The 26,367-nt window shown below is 40.6% G+C and overlaps 2 protein-coding genes and 1 non-coding gene across 3 annotated transcripts in view; 1 reads left to right on the top strand and 2 right to left on the bottom strand.

Annotated features, from left to right (window-relative positions):
- The first annotated feature begins 3,500 nt into the window (after positions 1 to 3,500).
- her3 (hairy-related 3) lies at positions 3,501 to 5,624 on the top strand. Its single transcript, XM_040154062.1, has 5 exons — positions 3,501 to 3,611; positions 4,522 to 4,590; positions 4,697 to 4,792; positions 4,914 to 4,995; positions 5,143 to 5,624. The coding sequence occupies exons 1-5, from the start codon at positions 3,501 to 3,503 to the stop codon at positions 5,622 to 5,624; spliced, it is 840 nt and encodes a 279-aa protein (XP_040009996.1).
- Positions 5,625 to 8,030: 2,406 nt separating this feature from the next.
- On the bottom strand, positions 8,031 to 8,102 carry trnam-cau. Its single transcript has one exon. It is a non-coding gene; the product is annotated as a tRNA-Met (tRNA).
- A 1,066-nt stretch (positions 8,103 to 9,168) lies between these two features.
- Positions 9,169 to 26,367, bottom strand: part of LOC120804256 (probable G-protein coupled receptor 153) — a 38,530-nt gene continuing 21,331 nt past the window's right edge. Inside the window, exons 4-6 of the mRNA XM_040153591.1 lie at positions 18,138 to 18,327; positions 14,482 to 14,666; positions 9,169 to 12,309 (exon numbers count right to left, since the gene is read on the bottom strand). Coding sequence (XP_040009525.1) covers positions 11,464 to 12,309; positions 14,482 to 14,666; positions 18,138 to 18,327 — 1,221 coding nt within the window. The 3' untranslated portion in view covers positions 9,169 to 11,463. The remainder of the gene's footprint in view (positions 12,310 to 14,481; positions 14,667 to 18,137; positions 18,328 to 26,367) is intronic.

Genomic DNA, 26,367 nt, shown 5'->3' with positions numbered 1-26,367 from the left:
GAAACCCCTGGGAAAAAACTTGGCCAGCAACTGGTTCTCCCTTTTGCGCCCAAAGCAAAAACAAAATGCACTTTAAGTGGAGGCCATTTGCGTTTGGTGGCCATATGGGATTTGCCTTCAAAAAAAATGTCTTCTTTTGAATCAGTAGGTCCCTCGCCCTTCAGGGAAGCTGATGCTGAGAGATCTGGCCTCCTATTTCCCTAAACTTCAGATAACCCCCATTAGTCCCATTTCCACATTTATTGATCAGTTATTAGAACTGGGCGCAATTTATTTTAAAACCCCACCAGAACACCGTTGGTCGTGTCTTTGAGAATATCGATATGATTATTAACAAAGAGTAGCCTATAGCTAATGAGCAAACGAATTCATTTTTGAGTGGGCTTGAATATCTTTGCATCTACTCACTATCAATACAGTCGAGGCCATTTTCAGCAATGACAATCAGTTGGAGTTCATTTTTAGTCCATGTGCTATTGTTCAAAACTAAGTGTAGGTTTAATCTACAGAGGCTGACGCTGTGCGTAAAGAGATGGATCTCATCCAGAGGACTTCATCGTCATAAATCCGTCAAGCCCAAACCCAAATGCCGTGAGGTGGACTACATTTAGACAGGACAACTTCTCCAGTGGCCTCACGCAGACACATTAATACTGCAAACGAGCAACTTGGGAAGATGACAGCTTCACTCCGTGGGGAGTGAGTCAGCGCCGAGGTAATGTGGTCGTAAAGAGAAAAGGCAAAGGAATTTCCTCCAAGGTTTGTTTTGATATGCTTTTAAGCTCCATTTCCACGTCGGTCATATGCCTGTTGTTTTACGCACAGCTAAAGACAGTGCGCGAAGGGGTGGTTGGTTATTCTCATTCAAATCTTGCTCAAATCGTTCAGCGTAAATGGCAGATGTTTTGCAATTCAAGGCGCATCAATACCCATGCGCTTTAGTGTTTAACAATGGCGCTCTCCCTTTGTTAGGCACTTATGTCTTTCAGTTCAGAGCTCGACAAAGGCTTCATCCTCCAGCGAGTTATAAAGTTACTTTCCAGTCAGTTCATTTCGGCCCTTGAAAAAACCTTAAGCGATGTTAATGTGCACCTCTGGTCTTTTCATGCGGTAACCCCGGCACACACAGCCAAACAGCGGCCATTGTGTTCCCAAACACAAGTAAGAAGTCTTTAAATAACCCGAAGACCAGTCCATAGAAATTCATGATGCTATTTCTATTTGATGTTTGATCAGAGCTTCGTCGACGGGCCCGTCGCGTGGCTGCCCGGAAAATCCTGTCTATATTTCTAATATTTTTCCAGTGCACTTGTCCATGTACCTGCTCTTTTTACGGTGACCTTGTAACTCACAATGAGCGTTTTGGTCACACCAGTGCCGCCTCGGGCCCGTGTGAATGGAAGGCGGTGCATCGATTTGCTCCGCTCCCGCTGCGCCAACTTGTGGGCCTGTGTTTGCATATTTTAGCAGCGCTCTGCTATGACATCCAAACACTGTATGGCCCATAAATGCAGGCGTTTACAATGTGCGGGCGCAACTCGTTGTATCATTGGTCATTTTTGTAATTATGCACCGCAAAACACAACGAGCTGCAGCCTAGAACATAGGTTTATTTAATTATTAAAGATCTAAAGGTGGTGTCATTACAATGCGTTACGTTGATGTGTTGTTTTTATGGCTAGCAAGGTGAAATTATACTAATATAAATTTACATGTTGCTAAAAGAAAGCATGCTTGTTATCTATTGTCATTCGTAAACATAATTATCTTCCTATAGTGTGTCCTCAGAATTCCCCTCGATGGAAGATGTAGATTACCTCTGCATTTCCTTTATTAGCTCTACCGCTTGGCGTAGGCCTAACCATTGGCTTGCAAATGTCTCCCGTTTCCCTCTAGGAAGAAAATAGTTTATTGCAGTAATTGCATAATTACTTCGCTAATTGTTGTTAACAAGTTCCCCAATAGTCCAATTATTACGGCAGCATTGTCGGGTCCCCGCCGGCAGGCATCCATGACAAAGGTCCGATAGGGTTAATGAATGACCTGGGGCTGAAAAGTGAAAGTGGAGCGAGAGCCCGAGCCTTTTTATAAACATACACTTAACTTGTCTTTTGATGGCACTTGCATTATTACGTCAAATTGGGACACAAGTTTCTCGTTGCGCTATTCTTATGGAGAGATGGTGACAAAGCGACTTGTGAGAGAAGCGAGGTGGTATTGGAGGGAAACAGTTCTGAAGCCTGCCCGCGTTCCCTCGCTGCAGACCAGTGGGCTGCTTGTTTTGAGAAAACCACCAGTCCCCTCCTTTCATTTTGCAAATCTCCGTTCGCGTTTTTGACCCCAAAGAGGAGAGCCAACACTAATTGAAATTATACCGCGTAATCAGCGGTGAAATCTCTCCTCTGTGGCGCAGAATAACGAGACAGGCGACCGTTGTGGTGCCACGACTCCATGCTGAAATCGGCGCTCCACGGTCTTGTGTTAAAACCAAGCGTGAAAACGCAGATAATGTGGCGCTCAGATAGGACAAAGGACACCAGAAAGCTCACTTGCACCAGAGCACCTCGGCCAAATTTCATACCGATTAAATGCTTCAGTATGGAGCACCCCAACTGTGGCCTGCAATGATCCGCTACATTTTACGCAATTAGTGTCGTACGACACAAGCCTGGGGTGCCTGTGCTTCAGCTGAGGTCTATTCGAGATATCACGGCTTCCGCGTGAAACCGTGACTCAGTCCCGCAGGGCCATTCCGTCTAGTCTCAACAACAACAACAACAACAACAACAACAATGCATCGGTTTTAGAACAAGCTAAAGCAGTTGGATCAACTAAAACCACCCTACTAGTTGTGTGCCAGCATACAGATCATGCAGTTTGAGCTACGGTATGAATGAAACACGGCTCGCTCAGATGAAACAGCAGATTTTACAGAAAGCCTACTTGATGTTGTCAAAACGGAATGAAGAGAAGAGCAGCTCTGTTTGCTCACTTTAGAAAAGGAGGGAATCTTTTGATGCCCACACGTCTGTGGTCACAAAGCAGAGGAAAAGAAAAGATCAATGGCGCACCATTATAAACTGGCCTCTTTTCATGGGCGCTCTCCCCAGACTGAATACAAATACCCCTCCTTTAGGCAGACCCTCGGCCACTTGAACGCACGTATTGTGCACCGGATCAGGCCAGAAGACTTGGGCAATGTAACATTGGCTCTCTCGCCATTCTCATTTGTCTGTCAAAACGCAACATCTAAACCAACTTTTTTTTTTTCTTTAGCTCTGGACATTTTCAAGCAGCCCCAAATAACACATCTATAGTTAACTGGATACGACCAGCAGTTTTACCTCGTCGGGACAGCGCTAAAGCCTTTTGTGCCATAAGTGGGTGTAGTATAGAGCTGTAATTCACCCCCAGTTGGTATTTTCAGATGGTCTGTGTGTGCGCACACGATGCGCAGTGGACTGCGGTGAGCCCATAGTCAATACATTGTTTCAGCTGGTATGGATTTCCCAAGCCTTCGCTCCTTTCAGGGAGCAGTGTGGAAAATCGGGAGGCGAGGGACCGAGGACAAGGGGCGGCCCGCGATTCTCCTCGGTGCCTCAGCGCGCCTGGTATGAAAACAAAAACTGGAGACGCACAATAGCCGAGGAATCCTCGAGTGTTAACCAATTTTTCGAAACCTCGTGGTAACATGATTTGTGTTTGTGTGGTAAACAAAAGTATACCTGCACCTATGCCTAGAAATAGCCGAGGTTATAGCTGATAATAACACCGAGCAGGTGTAACAGTTCTACTGCATGTGGCCACCAGAAAATCGAAACGCTGTGTGGACACGCAGGAAATTACCACGGTGCTGCCTTCGAGCGGGTGGCGTGAAACCCACGTATAAAAGACTGAACATAGGAGTCAATAGTGGCCACGCCGAGAAGAACCATTATGATTACCCTTTAGGTTTATGATTTATACGCTTCTCTTTAGCCTTTTGCCTCCCCCGTTGTTTCCTGAGTACTTGCACTTGATGTAACCATTAAGCAGTAGGCCATATACTACACCTACCCAGATTGGTGGTCTGTGCAAGTTTTGTGTTATAGACAGATAGATAGATAGATAGATAGATAGATAGATAGATAGAGTACTATATTAATCCTCATGCACATCATTTATAAACTGTGATGTAGGTGTCGCTATTTTTTATTTCCCTGGGCTCCATTAAACGTTTGTCTGACTACTCCTCTGCAGTCTGTAGGGCCTGCATTCGTCAACAGGTTGTTGTGACCAAACATATAGACATTTAAAATGTATTTTTAAACTGCATAAAATTGTTCACTTTTCTGTGGCGAGTCGGAGCCTTTGGCTGGTTTTGGCTGTCAAATGACGCCAGTGGTCCTCATCTGAGCGCAAGAGACAGGCGGGACTGTTTGCATTGAGATGTTAAGTGAGTGTCTCTATATAAATCCACTCAGGGTCGCCTCCTTCATTCGTATGCAAGAGAGGGAAAGAAAGTAACTTCAAGGAAACCAGAAAAGGACTAAGAGAATGGTGGCGACGACAGACTGCGCAGAAAAGTCAAAACCCATCGCTGGACACAAGGTGTGTAGACCAACTTATTTGGAGGAACTGGATTTAAGGGTAGAAAACTGAACTCCACTGAAGAGTGTTGTGTGCAATATTAATTTTACCCGCTCTTTCTTAACAGGTATCCAAACCACTGATGGAAAAGAAACGGAGAGCTCGCATAAACAAGTGTTTGGACCAGTTAAAATCTCTTCTGGAGAGCTACTACAGCAGCAATGTACGTATGCAGCTTGTAACTTTAGAATAGCGAACACAATTCAACTTTTACTTCGGACCTATTGCAAGTAATGTGATCTTTAGAGGGGAAACTGTCTCAATCATGTCGTCTCTTTACTCAGATCCGAAAGCGTAAACTGGAAAAGGCCGACATCTTGGAGCTCACTGTGAAACATCTAAGGAACCTCCAAAAGATCCAGAGCTGTGAGTTTTAACCTCGCCCCCACACTATTCCAAACACTGGGCCAATTTAAGACGGTCGCATGGGTGATTCAAGCGCAGCTTTACGCGCAGCTTTATGCGTATTTCCTGTGCGTCTCTCACCTTAAGATGTCTCTCGATTGCTTTCAGGCTCTACCGCTGCTTCCGAGCTTTCCGATTACCAATCTGGCTTCCGTAGTTGTTTGGCGAACGTCAACCAATACTTGGTCGCGGCGGACACCTTGAACGGGGGCGACCGCTGGATGTTATCGCAGCTTTCCAGTAAGCTCTGCCGCTCTCTGGGACGCGGGGGAGCCTCCAGCACCATGGACAGCGGCCCGGGCCAAGCTGAGGTACAGGACGAGGCGCCGAGACTTCTTCCATCGGCGGCCGGACCCGAGGAGGGGAGAGCACAGCACCGGTCGAAAGCACAGAAACGCCACGGTGCGAGCACGCCTCGCTCTCTCCCGAGTGAAGACGCGCGGCAGTCGCCCGGATCCACACGGGCGGTCTTGGCCGCGGCGCCCGCACCAAACAGTCGCGAGAAAGGTGCCGGTCACGAGAAGTGTCACTCTGTCCGTCACAGGAATGAAGCTGCCAGCACTCAGCTCAGCGTCTGGCGGCCTTGGTAGGACTGATGTCCTGAGTTATAGCTTGACTGAATGTTTATAATTGCACTGTATGGATTTCCACAATATGTTATTACTTATATAGGCAATGCTGTATATGGTTTATTTTCTTAATAAAACCGGTGAAATAAAGAAGGTGTTGTCTCTTATTAAAAGTTGGTTTAGAGCTTAACCTTCCGCTTATCCAAAAAAAGCCTCGTGTAGTACAACGTGTAGTAGAGTTAGAGGAAATAAAGGATGATCTGTAGAGTCGATTGTTGATTTTTTTTACGTCAAATTTGTAAAATGTAAGAGAAAAGCCTGATGGACTGTGGGTACCCGCGCCTTGGCCGAAGAAGCTAAAGTGGTTTTGTGTGGAAGATGATCTCCAGATGCACGGGACTCGAAGCTGTCAAACTGAAAGAAAATTGATACGATAAGTTGTCTGTTGGGCCTCAAACAAGTTGGTGGTTTTCTCTGTTTTTGTAAGGCCAGAGGAGATGAGTGGGCGTGGAATTAAAACTTATCTTACATTCATCAACCCGGTTTAAACTTCGGAGAAATCCATTTTATAAAACACTGAGACCGTGCCATGTTTTCAAACTCCACCCGTCGTCTACGCAGCACGTGGAATTTATCCACAGTTAAGGAATCATTTTTGGGAGTCGACATGTAGAGACAAAGCAAGATCCAGGGGAGAGTCGGCGTGGCTGCGATTTCCCTCATTCTTCTCTGCTTTCACGCATAAAGGACCGAAACAGTGGCGGGCAAATCAAATGCTTGTTGCGACAGCGCGACGATTTTCTGCTACAGGCTACAAATTACACGCCCTGCTCTCCCCTCGGCCTCCTCGGGACATGGAGATATCCTGCGGCCCATCACTTGGGACGAGAAAAAACACTGCGGTTCAAATTTATGATCCGATTTTAAGTTGAATTTCTGCCGGTATTAGTTGTTGCCAGCGCTTCTGAAACGTTAAGGCTCAGCACTATAGGCCCACTCTGCGCTCATGTCGAAAGAAAACCCCATTCTTACGTCTCTTATGCTGCTCCTGGAACATTTATTCTTCATCCAATATATATATATATCATCTTCCTCTTCCTGTGCATGTCAGATAAGCAAACAGGTTGAATGTAGTAGTAGTATTTGTACATCTTATAGTTTCTATATTTTTAGTATACTGAAAACTGTGTAACATACATCAACTTGTTGCACTACACTCATCGCAATATACTGTTGGGCTTTAGGCCATATGCGCACGATACCCAAGCTGTCTACCAGTCAGATCTTTTAAAGTGCTCTATAGTGGGGTTTTTTTCTTTTTTTTCTTTCCGCCTCTTTGGCGGGGATGTCATAAAGTGTCTCTCCATTCTCTAAGAGCAGCGCTGGAAAGGATGGCACCTTACAGCGAGGAGAATCGCCGAAACGCCCACAGCTCTTTCAGACGGTCCAGGCTGAAAAGCCCGCTACCCCACAGAAGAGGGCCGCCCCTGTGCAGTGAAAAGGGACCCGGTGGCTTGACCCACTGCCTGGTTCAAACGTTCTTTTCCCGAAAATGGACAACTTCAACTCACGGCTCCAAACCACTGTATGGCAAGTGTAGGTTCTTCCAGCTTTTTGTTCGGCCTGACCGCCCGATAAAGCCCGTCTTTAAATACTCTCAAGAAAAGTTTGTTTTAACCAAGAAAAGAAATGCCACGTGACTTCCACACTGAATGCACTTAAACTTTTTCGAAGAATTTCTATGAACTCTTCTCCGCATTGTTTTAAGTAGCCTAGGTTGGTTAGCCACTATAATAGCAACGCATATTAGAGCTGAGAACCGGAGGGCGGGAGAGAATAAGTTATTAGCATTAGATTGGGGCCAGTCAAGCGCTCTTAAGAGAGCAGACGTGGATGAAGTGCGCCGCAGACTCCCGCTTCCCCTGTTCATTTTTACTGGTAAATACGTCTTTGCAAAAAAAATAGGTCCAGCGCAACCTCTGCATATTCTCTGCCGCAGTGTCGTACAGCGTTGTCTCTCGGCGACCTGTGCAATGACAACACACAGCATGCGACTCGTCCGAAGACTTTTAATTAAGCGTGAACCTTAAACAACGGGGCTGGCCTTGGCTGGAAAATGCTCGAGTCCAGTATCAGGCTACAAACACAGCTCGACACACTGTATTCGGTTACAGCAATTACAGCGACTCGAATAAATAGAGCAATGGGAAGGAAGAAAGGCAAGGGGTTTGAAAAGTGGGTGGTGTTTAACATGACAACATTTAGTTACCGACTAAAAGTGGAACAGACCATCCCTTACATAGAGCCTACTCTCATATCATTCAGGGCTCTAAGACCCGCACTAAAAACATTACACTTCTTTTCAGACAGAACAACGTTAGGAGAATATGTTGAAGATGCCGTCAGGGTAACGATAAATTAAAAGTTTAGCAGAGGATGGTTTCGATCCATCGACCTCTGGGTTATGGGCCCAGCACGCTTCCGCTGCGCCACTCTGCTCACAGGAGCGACCTGTCTCATCCACACATTATAACCCTACCCCGTCTGTGTGTGTGTGTGTGTGTGTGTGTGTGTGTGTGTGTGTACAAATATATATATATATATATATATATATATATATATATATATATATATATATTTTTTTTTTTTTTAATTATTATTTTTTTTTTGTGGCCGTACTTTATGTATTATCGTTACGCTTGTTATCCAGCCGTGCGTGTAGGCATAAAACGTAACCTTTCACTAAGAGAGACCGGGAGACGTGAAGTTTGCGTCCTGTTTATAACCCAGCAAAACGGGTAAAGATAGCATTAGCATACTCTTCTTGTAGGACGAAGGAAACGCCAGTCAAACGAAGTAAGCAGTTAAGCTTGTAAATCAACTAGACACATTGTCCCCATACGCAGTTCTTGCTACTTTGTCTTACAAAACATTGTTGATCCATCCATGACATGTGGTGCTAGCACTAGCTAACGCTAAACTGCCGCTTCCTTTAACCTACCTGCATTATCACCATCCCGTCGAAGCTAACGAAGCTGATCTCATTTGAAATACACCAACTCTAACAAATACTAGGCATCTTCACCTCATCTGTCTACCTAGCCAGCTATGTAAGTGCAGCCATGCAAATTGGAAAGGAATCACCCGATTTCCCAGGGATTTAGGGTTTCTCATACGATTTTTACAAGGTTTTGGAGTGTTTAAAGACAGCTGCAAAAAGATTTCATCCAGTATTTAGCTATGTTTCTGTAAAAGTACCGGCCATATTGATATTGCCAATACGGCAGAGAGAGACAAATCGCGTCTCAGATCCGTGTGGCTCCTTGAAAGACACTACATCTTGGTTTTTGTTTCAGGGCCCTGCCTGGGCTTCACTTTCATGCAGCCTTGGTGACAAGTAGATGAATGATACTTTATTGTGTCCCTCATGGTTAGCAAAGAGAAGAAAAGAAACTCTCAAATGGATGCATACTACTGCTCCACAACAAGCACACAACAGTAACAAACAACAACAACAACAAGTGCACCTGGCGCAAAACACACTTTGAGGCATCATCTTGTGAATTTAATCAGTCATTTCTTTTTAACAAAGTCATCATCTGAACAAGAAAATCATAACATTTAACATCATTCATATTTGAGTCATAAATCTTTGAATATGTTACAAAATTATATTTTAATATTGTAAACACAACAAAATGCAAAAATCTATGCCATAGGTTGCTTCCGAAGAAATATACATTTCAACTAATTTTTCCAATTGAATAGGCTACAATGAGTCAAACTTAACATTTAAATGACTGAAGATGAGTGAAAACATATATGCCAAACATGTGCAACTTTGTTACTTCAATGGCAATAGCAAAAAAAGTTTCACAACTAATAAGGCTATCAAAGGGGAATTCTAAATTTCATATTGTTTTTATACTCTTAAATATTTCTTTGAGAAAGTAGACCTAATTTGTGCAAATACATTCATGTTAGCAGTTACTCTCCATGAGAGGTCACAGCTCAGAGTTGGTCCTGCTATTTTTATTATAGATTATATTATATACTATATGTCAGTAGAAGACTATTCACTCCTTTTAGTTAGCAAATTGTCACAAACTGTTAAGCACGAGAAGTGCTTTGTTAATTTAACAGTGGGCATTGTCAAGTCGGCTGCATTGGAAAGTTCACTGCAGCATCCGTTTTGAGTGAGGGTGCTAGGTGAGAAATTCTCAAAATGATGGGGCATTAGGTGGCATTTCACTGATAATTAGTTAGTGCTATTTTTGTCCTTGACATTTTGGACTTTCCTCTGATGTGAAGTAATCACTTCCTGTCTCCAAATATATATTTATGCAAAATTAACAAGGTTGAAATTTAATTTTCCTACAGCACGCCTTACTGAGGCTTTGGGGATGTTTACATTTAATTAACATTAATTCATGGGGTATAGTTAAATCAGGTGTTAAAAAAAACACTTCACACTCAAAAACCCTCCAGAATAGGACCATTAGTAGTCTCAGTTTATGTTATGAGATAATATACCAAATATAATGATAACATAATCCAAGTCGTTACTTTACAGTTACACTCCATTTCCAATCAATTCACAATGTTCCCAATTTTTGCTAACATTTTTGTGGCACCAGCATTTAAGTTATGCTACATCTAGTCAGCCTGAAGGCTTTTATTAATCAACTTTTGAATCATTTGACATGTTTTTGAAGTTCCCTCTTTGCTGGCTACTTAAAAAAATCATTATTGGTGCTTTTTTAACATTTTACTGAAATAAATAAGACATGAGTTCAGGCTGACATGCTCAGTTGATGAGGATAAAGCACCATTTCCAGCTATATTAGTTCTGATGTCCTATATGTAAATATGCATATGCATATGTGGTGAGCAACTGTTGCACCTAATGATCTCCAAAGTTAACATAAACATTGGAATAATAAGAACCGGGAGGAAATGTTCTAAGCAAAGTTCTCATTAAACAAAAAAGAACACCAAAAACATAAGTCCAATCTCCATCATATATACATGACATGTCAATCTTCTTTAAAAACTGACTTTATTTTCAGTAAGAATTTTGGGGTCTTCATGTTGTATTTCAATAACTCTCACAGTAAGCTGTAAAACTATTAGGCATTAAAGAGTTTGGGATTACCACTCTCAGTTTACGTCAATATAGGGTGCTTTAAAAAATCATGTGTTGTGAATAATAATGTTAATAGTTGTACATCGTGATCAAAACAAAATAAATATGTATAATGTAGCATACTCTTAAGTCAATCAAAGGTAAATGGGCGGTATTCGGGAAAGTTTGGTTTAAAAGCAAATGTGTCCATACAACAAAACACAAAACCGTTACAGGCCAAATAAAATACAATGTGAGTTTCAGTTCTAAGTGCAAAAACAAAAAACAAAAAAGAAAGTGTAAAACACAACCCTAACAACTACCAATCCCCCAATTTCGTGAGCATTTCATAAGAAACAACATCAAACAGCAAAAACAAGATGTGGAAATGGTCACGCCATTTAAAAACAGTTTATTCGTGTCAGTGCTGGAAACAAAAAGTGTCCTCGGTGGATATTTTGTGATGTGAAAGCTGAATAATAGGACCACTGAACCTTTTCACCAGCCTACATACTAAATCAACATTAGGCCCATTCAGAAAATATGTCCAAAACTCCCAAGGCCATTTAGCATAATGGTGGTATATATAGTAAAACAGAGTAGTGGCGCAAGTAAAAAGGCCAAATAATCAGGTATGTCACTAACCAATATCCATAACCACCAATATCCAAGTGGTTGTCATTATGGTAATAACTTTAGTAATAATGTTGACATTAACAAGGGAAAACTTTGCCTTTAGGTGGTGGAGCCTACAGAATCAGAGTGAAAGGTGATGTATCCCGAGGAAGATGCCGAGGGTGTGTTTACAAAACTGTTTGTGCTTCCTTTGCTCTCGGCCTTGCTCGTGTGCTTCTGATGCCCCCAGTCAGCTCCCGCACCAGCCCCAGCTCCACTGCCTGTCCTGGACCTACAGGCAGAGTGCCCTAGAATCTGCTGGCTGCGCCCAGGTGAGGCCACTTCAACCTGCTCTTTCCCGTCTCGCAGGCGTTCCCGGTAACCTTTACCAGAGCCACAAGCCGCGAGGCTCTTCTTTCCCCCTGGTCTGTCTGGTTTGGGGGAACTCTCAGGCGAGTTGCCCCGACTACTGCTCCTTTTGTGTTCTGCGAGCCGCCTGAGCACTTGAGGTTCGCGCTCAAAGTCTGTGAGCGGGAAGTGAGGAAGGATGACTGTGTGCTGTTCATACACATTGGGGATAAGTGAGATGGTTGATGTGCGCCGCGGGCTCTTCCTGGGGCTCGGCAGCGGCGTCTCATCTATAAAGTTGATCACCTCATCGCGGCTGAAACACCGCAGTTCGTCCTCATAGCGCTCCCCGCCACAAACCACTCGTGGTAAGTGCTTGAGGGAGTGCATACTATCCTCAGAGCGTCGCCGCTTGCGATGTGGGTGATGGTGATGGTGGCTCTCCTCGTGGTAGGAGACTAGGCTGCTCCTGCGCCTCTCGTGGCGCGGCAAGGTGGAGCTGTAGTGGGCACTCACTATCATGTCCTCGGTGGAGCCCCATCGGTGAAGGTATGAGGGGATCCGGTCGCTGGTCCACATGTCGGTTTCGTCGTGGGAGTATCTTCTTGTAGGGGGCACCTGGACGCAAGACACAGACCAAACTCTTCAGCCTCTAAATTACTTTGAAATTCATTCATAAGTAATGTTACATTATCATAGATTTTGACTCACCTACATTATCAGTTATAAAAGATATTACATGTAGGATTCTTCAAGGTTATGATGCCGTAAGTGCCACTTTGATAGTGCGCTATAATTTTAGTGATGGGGCTTATTTGCACTCAATAAGCTGAAACCCCAATTAACTACTTTTTGCAAATATTTGGGTTGATGAATGTCTCTCTAACCCTTATCTCAATACAGAAAACAGGTTCATTTCAGAATTTATTCTATCTTTGGTAACCTGATTCAGCTGCAGTGTTTGTGTAAAATCCTACATGTGGCACATGTGAGTTGTTTGTCCAAGATGGTAAGTGCAACTTTAATTTATTTAATTAATCCCTCAGATATCTATGAACTTTTTAAAATTCTAACATTCATCTATGATTCATCATTCACCACCTTTATTTGGAAATGAAATTACAAAGGTTGATGGTTCCCTAAATGTTATACTCACATTCCATTCTGTTCTGACAACTATGCGAGAGAGAGAGGGTTTGTCAAGGTGATGTCAAGAGCCACAAGATTGATATCAGCCTGCCCCCCTGTGGCAGCTTTTAGTAGATGCAGAGAAATGAGACAGCAGATGATACAGTAGCATTGGGTGTGTTAGGTGGGAGCGCTGAACAGCAGAGGGCAGCACAAGCAATAGAATGAATTAAGATGCAGGACAGACTTGGCAGAATGAAAAACCGGAGAGAGAGAGTGACAGAGAGAGAGACTGATACAACAAGCCAATAAAGCCAAAGAGGCTTTATTCTGCAATCGAACCACTTGAGAAGTGCCATAGCAATTCTCAAATGGAGGTGTTACTTGATAATGAGTTGAAGGGTTTTGTTGATTCATGGCCTGAATGTGCCTCAACCCCTCCGCCGGCAACAATAATGTGACTGTTAAACCAGCCATCCTGTAACTGAAGAAATGCGCCTAATTTGTTTCACAACCACACATATACAGCAAGACACAACAGTCATATATTTGTTTACAATCAAAGGACTCTAATGTCATGAATAAAGGCGTATCGGACACAAAAACAATGGACGGCAAAATGATTTGACGTAGTGAAGTGATAGCTACTGTATACATCTCTGTTTCAAGGCTTCTTAAAAAGTCAAATGGAATAGAGCATTGGTCTTTGAACACCCCAGATTATAGTGGACATCCATTATAATCTGGGGTGTTATACCAATTTAAAAATAAACTTTTTTTATATTCAATACGCAAATTATACAAATAAATGTTAACTGCTTGGGCTGCAGGCTGTACAGAGAATCCTGAAGCCCTTGCTAAATTGTTGATGACAAAGATGACACAGTGTTAAGATGCTTTGTTAAGGGTAATATTGTGTGGGTTGCATCAGTTGTTTCTAAAGATTCATATCCTCAACACAGTCTTCCAGGCCAAGTCCAGCAAGATTTTCGTCATCATCACTACTTTAATCATAATTTTTTTCGTTAATATTGATTAAGTATCTGACTTTGGGCCAGAATTTGTAGTTTATAGAGTTAAACCAGTATTGAAATCAAAGCAGAAAATAGGGTTTTGTTGTATTGCCCTTGAAGGCTGCGTGTTAGAACAAGCTTTGGCGTTAATGCAGGCTGAAAAGCAGCATTTCATAGCTCTGCATCTGACTGGGATGGATGCTGGATCCAATGGACACAATGCTTTTGGGTAGAACATGAGCAGGTGTTTGTACTGCTTTCCTGAAACATTGAAGGGTTCCTGAAATGTAGAAGGTAAGTCAGTTACTAAACTCTTATCCTCTTACAAAATAAAAATGTAATCAGTTGCATGTAAGTCCATGACTAGGACACACTAGTCAATAAATGAAGCACATCTAATATGTTGAAGGGACTGCTGATGGTCATATTTACCAGACATTAGTCAGCCAGAGTGTATTTTTGATTCACGTAAAAAAGACCAAAAAAATCAGTGGCATATCTGGAAGAGATAGCATCACAAAATGCAAGATGCAAGATACTGTAAAGGCTCACAAGGCCATTTCACCATGCACATTAGCAATGAAGTATCATTTTAAAATAGTTCAATTGATCAAGTAAAAGAAATGAAGAAAATCAATAAAAAATATACCTGCAAATACTGCATTTTATCTTCCTGTTGTTCCCTCAATGGATACCCTTGCAGAACCCCCCTTTCTAAGGTTGAGAACTCATACTTGGCATTACGGTCTACCGTCACGATTTCAGGCGCCGAGCTATAGTCATATGGTCTGTCATATATTAAGTCGGCATGAATTCCTCCATCTTGGCTGTTTTCTGCAAAGTGCAGAAAAGTACGGGCGTCAGGATTAGAGAGCAACGGACTCAATACACAAGACAGACAGACAGACAGACGAATAGATAAGAGAGACAAGTTCAATTGTTCTCTGATTAAGTTTCTTAGGAGCCTCCTCCGGAAAATGAGGTTTAGATCAAAAACTGTTTTGCTTCAAAAATGACCAATAATTTAATTGAAATGTTTAGCAAAGGGAGGAAAAAGCCCCAGATTGGGTCTCAATTCAGAAACCATGCCAAATAGTTGAATGAATAGGCTAAAAAAGGTATAGGACTTACATTCTGAACAACAAAATCCTACAAAAAATGTCAAGTTTTCTTGGTGTATAGATACCCATCTAGCAAGTTTATTTTCCCAATTGCTGCATTCATGTTCATTAAAGATCAATTGGAGATGGGTGTAAAATGCTGATCTTAAGGAAAATGTTGGTCATGGAAGATGGAAGTGGCTATTAGCACAGGCAGCTTGGCATGCAAGTCAGTAGCTTTGGAAAAACAGGAAACAATCCTTATACATACAACTGTGATGAGTTATACATGGCAAGCCCTCTGGAAAAAAAGCAGAGAACTGGCAGTGTTAATTATCACACAGAATATGGACTGCCCTGTGTTATTTTATGTCTCCTGCTGGACAACGAGCAGTTATTGGGGAGGGTGTCAAGAGGGAGAGGATCAAAAGGTTTGAAGGGTTAGAAACAGGAGAGAAGGGGTTGAGATAAGGTTGATTTTATACAGTGCCAATAGAAAAAAAACGACAGATGGTTCACACTGTCATTAGTTTGCATGACTTGTGGAGATCTGGTCATGGACCCAGTCCACAATCCTTTGTATGATTATCATGTGACCTAATTTTGGGAGCAAATTTTGCTGAAGTGTCTGTGATTCCTTGTGAAATGTTTTATTTTCACCCCCTTTGGAATACATCTACATTTCTGTGATGAAAGACAGAAGTCGTGGAAGTCGTTTTTCTACTTCTGCCTTAAAATATACAGTATTTTGCTCTTTAAGTCACTATGATCTGACCAGTAGGTGGGAGTCCACATCACAAAAATAAAAGTAAAATGAAACAAACAAAAAAAAGAAAATAACAAAATAAATAAATAAATATATAGATATATAAATCAATAATTCAGTTATATCTATTTCTGTTCTGTTCCAGAATAAAACATGGCTGTATCCCTTTGTGACTTGAGGGAAATATGACCATCATAATGACACGAAAATGCTTTTCAGCTTCAGTGCGTTTGTTCCACTTTCACTATGGATCCTAACAAATAAATGGGAAACCATTTATTTTATCATCCTCTCATGCCAGGGCATTGTAGAGGAAGATTGTCCAGTTTAAATGCACTGGAGTGAAAAAGAAAAAAGTACCGCAAGGTAAATATGTCCTTTGCCCAGCAATATTTCTTTCTTTCTTTTTTTTTCATCAATATCATAGCATGGTAACGCAAAGCATTTTATAAAGTACACACCACGTACAAAAACATAGAAAAATATATTTTAGTATAGAAAATGATATTACACAGACACTTGTCATTTCAGTTTCATCTCCTGACAACAAAGGTCACATGATAGGTCACATGATAACATTTGACCACTGATTTTAGACCTTTAACTACAGCAAAATATAACGTAAGTAATAATGACCATTCAAAAGAAACTAAATATGTATAATTCTTTATTTGAGAAACATGTAGAAACAACTAAACTCGTGATTGTTATTGTAAAAAACGCTTTACCTCTGCCTAATAATAAATTCATCAAATATCCATCTAAATAGGCTGAAACTGTAATAAATGATATTAATTTTGTGTCCATATTCCCACAAAAAAGGAATAAATAATTGAGTCAATCCATTCAAAAACATAAATTTGCCAAGTTTAGGATTACCAATTCCAATATTTTGCAATGTACAGTTTAGTAGCAATTTTCCCGGTAAACAACATATTGGGGTATTCCTGAATCCTACCTTAAAGCCAGTTAAGATCAGAGATTGGGCAAATCAGTGAGACTAACACAGACAGTTACATTTTTCCATGAAAATAATAATGTAGCATCACTATTTCTAGTGTCATTTTTAAAACCTAGTGTAATTGCATAGTTTAGAGCAACGAGCAAAGCAGTGAGGATTTGGAACTGCATTAATCATGGGTCATCTAGAGTCAAGGGGCAATTTAAACCTTCAACATAAGCTAGAAAACAGGAATAAATTATCTTCTTTCATTTCTACTATCTCTCACTGGAGCAATTTTGATATCTTATGTGGAGATAGACTTATGATAAACCTGTGATTTCTTGGCAGCAGCTTACAGTTATTAAGTCAACTGTCACAAGACAAGCCTGTTATTAAAGTGATACTTCACCAAATAATCTATAATTTGGGAATGAAATGCTGACCCTCTGTAGACAATCGGTGGCTGGTAACAAAAAGATTGTGTCAAAGCATCCACAGAAACTCCCTTAAACCACATCTGAGTTTTCTAAATAATAACTGTCTGTCCAAACTTTAGCCATACTTGTGTATATCTTGTGTTGTAATTGGCTACAGACATGTAACAATGCTGCTGACATACATTATGTTCTTAAAGTTACATCCCGTGATTTGATGGCATCAGTTAACTCAAGACACTCTGAGAAAAGCTAATATACAGTAAGGCACCTTTTCTCTGCAACATTTTGAAATGTTTGCTTGTCTTGTGACAAATCTTTGATGTTAACTGGCTCATAAGGAGGTGTGTTAATTTAATGAGGTGACTTTTTCACGTTTATTATCATGACTGCTTGATTATTAGTCTAAATTTAATTTGAAATAATGGTATAATGAATTACAGTGTGTCTCAGCTGTTGCTGAGATGCCCAAATGGAATGTGAATACATTCACACAATTGTACAGCACAGAGGTCATACTGTACTCTATCTCAAAGACCAGAGGTGGAGATCTCTATCAAACCTCAGGCTACAAAGTACAGATTTTTTGATACTGACCTTGTTCCGTCCCTGCAATATTAGAACCCTCAATTACCCCAGTACAACTGCTCCCTAGGCTAAGAGATAAAACTATTCAGGTTGATCCATCACATTTGTCACTGTAATTACTATGGCCAAAGACAGTCCAGAAGACTTCACAACACAATTTTCTGTTTCCAAACCCTGGTTTCAGAGTCATGCCTTTAACTATAACTAGGGTTTTATAAACAAATTATCTGCTATTTCAGTTCAAAGTGCCTCTCACTGGAACACTGCAAAAATATACCAGATATCTTTGGAACACAATTTGCCAATTCACTTTGTACATGTTCTCACATAACATTCAACGGGACAAACTCTACCCTCAGTGCTCTTACTAATCCACACTGAACTGTTTTAGGAAATAGGAATCATTCACTTCATCAGGTGAAGAGGAGGGGAAAAGGAGACAGGACAGGAGGGAGATGCCCGACAGTGGCTTACCCTCATCCACGTCGTCATTGGACATGATGGCAACACACTTCTCCCACACCATGCGGATGTCAGCCCGGTAGCGGTCACAAGCCCAGAGGAACATGGGCAGGAGGATGGACTGGGCAATGGAGCACCACAGCACACACAACACCATCCAGTTGTAGGAGCGGTCGAACTTCAGACTGGCAAAGCTCACCACCTGCACAGTGTCAGGACAGGGTTAGAACAAACATGATCAGCTACTTTACTTTATGGTTAGGTCCTGGACTGCCTACTATCTTAAATTCCAAAGTCTTGTGAAAATCCACACTGCAAGATTAAGAAAACAGAACTAAGATAAAACAAATTTTGGCGATAATAAAATGGTTTGGGCAGGCAGGTCAGTAAACGAAAGAAACCATGATCTCAAAGCTGCTCTTCATTTAGTGTGAAGCACAGTTAAAAGACTGAAAAAATTCTGTACCTGAGCACTAACTGCAAAATTATTTTTCAGGCTTTTTTTTTTTTAAGTTAGCAATAATAAATGTTGTCAACATGGAGACTGAGGCAAGGTGGCATTTTTTTGGTTTTTCTTAACTCTTACATGTATTTAACATCGGTGGACCTCCTGGTTTCAAGAGACTGAATTGAAACAGATCGTGTTATTTCAATAATGACAACTCTGCAAATAACCTGTTGTATGTATTCAGTAGTTGGTAATTCAATGTAGAGCACAGGACGGTGAGGGGGTTGACCGGATGAGCTACACAGGCCCTTCCCTCAGTAATCCTGTTGAGTTGTCATTGAGCGAGGTGCTTAATCCCTAACTGCTCCAGTGAGACTGCTCAGTGGTCACCGGATATGACTGGGGTTCTACTCAGGTTCCAGCTGTGAGTAGGTGTCTTCATCAACAAAACAAAGCTTAATTCAGACATTCAAACAATAATATACTATCATACAGTGGTGACTTTAGAGGACATTAGACTCATTCTGCAGAATCACCAGACACTGCCATTTGTTAGGTTAAATGAGCAAAGTGAGTGAGTGCAAGTAGATCACTTAGGTCATGAAATGGTACTGCCATGTCCTTGGTCTCAGCATCAACAGGTAAATGTAACAGCTCACACTTGCCATTTGAAACAGTCCCCAAAAAGACCATAGAGACCAAATTGAATCATAGCAAAGTTCTGTACAATATTATAATATTATGGGCTAAACACAGAGTAACTACCTACTCCTGCTACTGTATTTAGGATATCAAATGACTTCTCTGAGTCACTCGTAGAATATGAAACAGGAACTAAGAGAATTAGCAAGGTGCAAACCTTGCAAAGTTAAATAAGCTGCCGTAGAAATTATTTTAGTTCAGATCCAGCCTCATCCAGATAACAGAACCTGCATTACAGAACCTATTCCGCACTTCAAGTGTTGTTGTTGGCCTAAATTCCGTGACAGACCTGCTGTGAAAAGTGTCTCTGTTAAAACCTTTGAGAGATACTTGCTCTAACACCACACCTTCCGTTTTTTAATATTAAAGCTATAGTGTTCTCAGTAGGTACTGAGCACAAGGTAGCTGAGTGTCCACTGAGAGAAAAAAAATACTAAGCATTATCTCTCAGATCCAGTCCTACAGTAAATGTGACTAGGGAGCTTTGTCCCTGACCTGCTGGAAGCCTTCATCCTACTGGAATAGGTGCTGCTAATTTATCTGATATCTAATATCTACAGATGTAATTATCCTCCATGTCATATCAGTGTTGAAGTGTACCACAAAACACCTGATAAAATCCCCCAGAGCAAAAGTCCTAAGGTAATCACAACTGTATTCGCACATCGCTGTGTGTGCAAGCCACCAAAATTTTCTTCTAAAAACACAAGATGTCTTATTCCAATAAATACATCGTCTATTAGCAGCTCTACATGTTGGCCGACTACCGCAAAGTCCAGTGTCAACAAGACCCTCAATTTTGGTTTGATAAATATCAGATTATCATCTACTAAAGCCTTATTGATAAATGATGTAATTCTTCAGCGTAATCTGGATATGATCGGTTTATGTGAATCATGTCCTAAACCAACAGTTTTCTTACCATTAAATTAAGCTCCCCCACCTGAGTATACCAATGCCCATGTTGCTCAGGCTACTAAACAAGGTGGGGGAGTTGCCTAAAGGTACAAGACTATTTTCAATTTAACCTTTAAACTGGATATTACTTTGACCTCTTTTGAGGCTCTTATATTTAAACCATCTCTATCAGCTATAAGTTGCTTTGTTCAGGGCAACAGACTCTGACCATTACACCCAGTGATACTCTACAGACCACCTGGCATTTATACACGGTTTTTAGAAGAATTTGGAGATTTTATCTCAGACCTTGTTACTCACTCTGATGAGATTATAATTATAGGTGACTTCAATATTCACCTGAATAAGGCCTCTGATCCTCTCAGTGAAGTCTTTCTGACACTTACTGATATTTTTGGTTTCAACCAGTTGGTGCGTAACCTACTCACTGCAGTAACACGCTTAACCTGAATCTATCTCACAGGATAGGGGTCTCTGATCTGTATTTCTCCCCATCACATTATGTCAGATCATGACCTCCTCAAATTCGGAGCGATATTAGCCTGTCTTCGTAAATTTGGCGCTGATTTATTTACCCGCACACACATTGATCCGTCAACTTTAACTGCTCTTGGTGAACGATTACTGGCGGTCCTGACTCCTTTCACTGCAGTGACAGGCCCTGTTGAAAACTGTATCAGTGACTTAAACACAGCTCTGTCTAGTGTTCTTTATTCTGATGAATTTCTTACAATCAAAACCAGATGGTCAAGGAGCTCTACACCCTGGTTAACTGAAGAAACATGTGCCCTTAAGCAGGCCTGCACGAGACTGGAGCGCTGGACCTCTACCAGCTAAACTTTGCAAAGATCACTGGCCAGTTTTGGGGCCTACAGTCCTATATATTATAATTTATCACTTACATCTGGCATCATCCCCACTCGCTTTACAACTGCTGCGGTTAAACCGTTACTTAAGAATCCACACCTTGATTCAGGTTCTTAAAAATGATCAACCAATCTATAACCTTCCATTTTTTTCAAAAGAACTAGAAATAGTTTTGTCCCACTTATCTATGATCACCTTTAACCTTTTCAGTCTGCTTTCAGGGCCTGTCACTCCACTGAAACTGCACTTACTGCTTACTATGGATTTAGATTCCACCTTTGTGCTTCTCTTACTTGATCTCAGTTCAACTTTTAATACCACAGATCACTGAATACTCCTAGACTGACTGGAAAACCAATTTGGCATCTCTGGCCTGGCTCTCACGTGGTTAAAGTCTTACTTATCTGAAAGAACACAGTGTGTTTCCTACAATAATACTACAACAGTATTTTCTGATGTAAAATATGGAGTACCCGAGGCCCTTGGCCCTCTGCTTTTCTCTCTTTATATTTAACCTCTTGGCCAAATTATACACAGACATGGAACTAGTTTCCAGTGGTATGCTGATGATACTCAGCTGTATGTGCCCGTAAAAGCTGATGACCCTTCTCAAATAATCAAATTAAATGAAACCTAGCACGTACAGTGTAGTGCTTTTTATGGATGTTTACCTGCCGACGAGATTTCTGTAAACTTTCTGATAACTACTACATCTCTCTAACCATCACTCTGTTTGTTTATTCCCTCAAGCACACAAGCGTCCAGGCTATGTCCCTATTGCTCTGTCTCTCTCTCTCTCCCTCCCCCTATTTTCTCCTCCCTGTCCTTTCTTTTCACTCAGGCCCTCTGTGCAGGACCATTGGACGACTTCTCTCCCTCTCCTGGCTTTCAGTGTCTCATTCCAGATGTTTTGGATCTGGATCTTTTTTTCCTCTCTCCCTCTGTGTGTTTGTTTTTCTTCTCCTACACGTGTGAATGATGTGCTTGGTTTTGCCTTGTGTGTTGGAGTAATCTTTCCTCGAGAGGGGGTCGTGTGGCTCAGGTCGTAACTCTTTGGCGGCACCTGTAAATTGCTCTTCCTGGACCATTGTTCTCATATATGTTTACAATCTATATTGTTGTCATCCTGATTGTCAATACTGTAAATCTACTTTGTTGCTCTACTCTGACATCTATTGCATGTCTGTTTGTCCTGGAAGGGGGATCCCTCCTCTGTCGCTCTTCCTGAGGTTTTTTCGAAAGGGTTTTTTTGGGGATTTTTTTACCTCCTTCGGTTCAAGGGTATAAGGACAGAGGGTGTTGTAATGCTGTACAGATTGTAAGCCCATTGACACAAATTTGTGATTCGTGATATTGGGCTATATAAATAAAATGTGACTTGACTTGACTTGAGATATAAAATATATTCAAATCATGACTGAGCTCCAGCACTGATACTGTAATGCAACCATTTGGTGCATCCTCTGCAGAATGTAGATTCAAAATCCAAATATACAGTATGAATCAAATATGAGGAATTACATATTTTATAACGTGCACCTAAAAGCACATCAATCAAAGCTGAATCCTTTATGTACAGGTTGCCACTGTGTAAGAAATGAGAAATAAAAAGATTGTTTTGTAATCGTGTTTCCTAACATCTTTCCTAACTGGCTCAGATGCATGTAGGACACTCTTTGGATTTGGAATGAACATAGTAAGGCTGCAACTAACAATTACTGTCATTATTGATTAATCTGCCGATTACTTTCTCAATTAGTTGCCTACATTTTTTCTATAAAATATCAGAAAATAATGAAAACATTCTTTACTTTCATGACAAAGAAACGCATCCAATCCTTACATCTGAGAAGCTAGAACCAGAAAATGTCGATTTTTAAAGTAGCTGCCAATTCATTTTCTGCTGATCACCTAATCAATTAATTAACCAATCCTTGCTGATCTAGAAATAAGTTGCATCAAATTATCTTATTCATTCATTTCATCTTTGAATTCAGCCACCAAACTGCTTCTTACTGTAGGGAAAAGGTGACCTCAGTTTGGGCAGGAGCCCTTTTTACAACAAGCATTAGGGCTAACATGGGTTATCAGTGAGGCAATAGAGTGCATTGTCTGATCATTAAAGTTGACAGGTTCTGTGTCTAATCCTCATTTCTAATGTGTTGGGCCAAGACACTGATCAGACTGATTAACTAAAACTCATTGTCTTGGGTGTCACCTCCTCTGGTCATGCCTTGAACTTGAGCACCAACCATATACTACGTGACTTGATGAAGTTGTGAAGTTTCAGCCCGATATTGATCTTGTTTGTCTACTGAGTTGACCCAGTACTGAGTAGATAAACACAGGTTTTCTTTCCATCAAAACACAAAGCATGCTGATTTTTCACCACTTTCAACTAGAGTGCATAATATCTGAATGCAGACCTCACATACAATTTAAAAAACTCACGTTGCATCAGAAAATGTTATAACACATGATAACGCATTGTGATTCTTGAAAAACTAGGTTATACTGCTGTTACAGCTGATGTATTTTCCACCGACAGGTTCTCACAAGTGTACCACAGTGTTTTAAACTCTAAAGATTTTCTCTGAAAGCCTATGAATGGATAACAGGATCTTTAACACCATGGTAAAAATGGCTAAAAATGACCCGTATAAACAATAAGGATTTATCTTCTACTGGTACGAGGGGTTACATAATGAGCGTTGGTGCTGCATAATAAAGTACAGATTTCTTTATCAGACATATTTTGAATATATTTAGGATTTCAGGTTTCAGAAATTCCATTTTTGCTTTGTTTCTCTAAGAAATCACATTCCATCTTCCAAAAATCGAATATACTACAGCCATGGTTTGGCTATGACATCCCATACCAGCTTTCACTTTCATATAAAAATGTTGTGGGTACAAGAATAGTTTTTTCAAGTAGTATATCAACTTACTGGCCAATTTTTGACTGCTTACTCATGTAAATAACACTATTTTTGTTTTTGTTTTTTAGCATCTATAATAGTTTTCCAATAGTGGTGATTCTATTCTTTTCTGTTCATATATCTAGATCCTCAGTATTTCTCTGTAGAATACCTTACAGTTGAAAACAAGTATACACATTCATTTAAATGTGTGTAACAGCTTTCCATGCATTTAAATTGCTCATTACATCAGGTAATACATATGAATAACAGACCTTTTCTTGTTTCTGTCACTGAACTGGACAAATGATTTTTCATCAGCACCATACTACCCTCTCTGTTATGCACACACATCCAGAGACACTAAAGGATGTTGTTTGAAAAGTAATATACTACTGTCTTTTCAAATGAAGTCTTTGATCAACCAGAATGCAGTTTCAACTCTGATCCTGAACCAAAACAAGTCAGTCTAGAGGCGTGATGTTTTAAACTTCACAAGTATGACGCACGCACTAATTAATCAACACACAAAAACGACAGAGCCATTGTACAAAGAAATGGTGGCATTCTACTATTCATGTTTCATCTTACACTGAAATTCACTAATTCATAAAAAGCATCTCCCAGTGTCCGTGTGTGTCCCAGTGTATTCTTTTTGAACAACAAACAGCAGCTGTGGTGCCTCAAGACCAGTGAGCTCATCGGTACTGAGTAATTACTCTCTCCAACAAGGATCTAATAATGAAGTTCATTCAATCACTATACCTTTATTCCCATTCATTTTTGGAATAAGCTATGATGTGCTAACATCTCCCCTAAATCTCTCAAATTTAATTATTTTTAAGATGATGACATTGGTAGCAAAAATAGAAACACAGAGGTGGCCGGTAGAAGCCACACGCAGAAAGAAATTAATTTATCATCTTATTAAAAGAGAGATGTTTTTTGTCTGTGTGAGAAAGGGAAGGATTTTTGGGGAAGGGTTGTGATAGCCAAGCTTTGGAGGGCAGATATTGCTAATGGCAGCAGATTTGGATAATCCTACAGAAAACCAAAAGCATGACTTTACGGCCTAATTTCAGATCATTTTAACAGCCAAAGCCTGCAAGGTGCTATGGTGTCCTCATAGGAAACCTTTCTTGGAGAGTATTCACACATAATGTAAGGGGCATGAAGAGGATAATTCCAGCTTGAGGCCTTTAAAAGAAGTATTTACAGTGTATTGCTATATGAAACAATTAAGATTAGATTATATTGTTTATGATCTGGATATTATCGTCACTTCTGGAGGAGAAGCTATGTGGAATCTTATGTACTGCTGATTTTTCATCTTCACTACAAAACAGTGAGATATTTGGTTAGAGCTCAAAAAACACTCAAGTGAGCAAAAACCTGCAGTAGAAAAGAATATTCAAAAAATGATTTAAAACTTTTGTTCTTCATTGTTTCTTTGAAGCAGTATAATGTTATTATTATTAAAGTAACCATTAACGTTCAAAAATCATTCCCTCGAGGTTAGTAATTGACCAAAACTTCCCCAAAATTCAGCAAACAATAAAACCATGCAATTAAGAATACTACTTGATTGAATGCCAAGGAAGTATTATCTTCCTGTGTGCTTCAGATTTCAACATTAAAGGCTTGTGCAGATAGAGATGCTTTGCACAGGAGTTTATGTTTGGCTTGCCTCAGGTGTAAAACACTGTCTGTAATTAAAAAAGGTCTGTTTAATATGAAAATGACTACTAACAGATTGCTTGTACAAATGATAACAGAAGTGAGGCAATGTATTATATTGAAACTGAGGCACACAGTGTTCATTGACTTAGTAATAAGAGAGTGATAACATATACAAGTCAACCTCATTTTACAAAACCATTCAAATTGGTACCATTAAAATTTAAGATGGCTTAAACATGAGCAGAGGCTACATGCTATAACAGAAACAAAAACTTTTAAGTTCAGTTAATTTTCCATATGGGAAAAGCTCTACCATGTTGACTTGCTTTTAAGATGACAGGATGGCTGACATAGCTGCATCACAAACAATAAGCCTTAAGCTCTCCACCGGCTCTCCAGTCTGCATAGAAAACCAATGAACTAACTTGTTCAGAAATGAATGAGAACCTCAGGGTGGAATTTTCAAACCAAATGGCGATCAGTTTCCCCAGGAGGGAGTTACACGCCGTTTTTAAAGGCTGGAGTTCCCTGAGAGACAACACAGGGAAGACGAATCCGGTGCTTAACTGTAACCTGTAACTGGGACAGCAGGGTCAGGTCTGTGACCTACACACATTATGTCACAGGTCAGGATTAATGGGATTGTTGGGGATTTTTCTAAATGTATTGGGCAAAATGTTCTTCATTTTATTATTATCATTGCTCTTAT

Source organism: Xiphias gladius, chromosome 18, assembly GCF_016859285.1.
Source record: "Xiphias gladius isolate SHS-SW01 ecotype Sanya breed wild chromosome 18, ASM1685928v1, whole genome shotgun sequence".
Taxonomy (NCBI): domain Eukaryota; kingdom Metazoa; phylum Chordata; class Actinopteri; order Istiophoriformes; family Xiphiidae; genus Xiphias; species Xiphias gladius.
The sequence above is the reverse complement of the archived record's forward strand: the minus strand, read 5'-3'. Positions and strand labels throughout refer to the sequence as shown.

Coding starts and splice junctions, on each gene's coding strand:
- her3 (XM_040154062.1), top strand. CDS start 3,501: ATGGATTTCCCAAGCCTTCGCTCCTTTCAGGGAGCAGTGTGGAAAATC. Junction 3,612..4,521: donor TCGGTGCCTCAGCGCGCCTG/GTATGAAAACAA, acceptor CAAGGAAACCAG/AAAAGGACTAAGAGAATGGT. Junction 4,996..5,142: donor CCTCCAAAAGATCCAGAGCT/GTGAGTTTTAAC, acceptor GATTGCTTTCAG/GCTCTACCGCTGCTTCCGAG.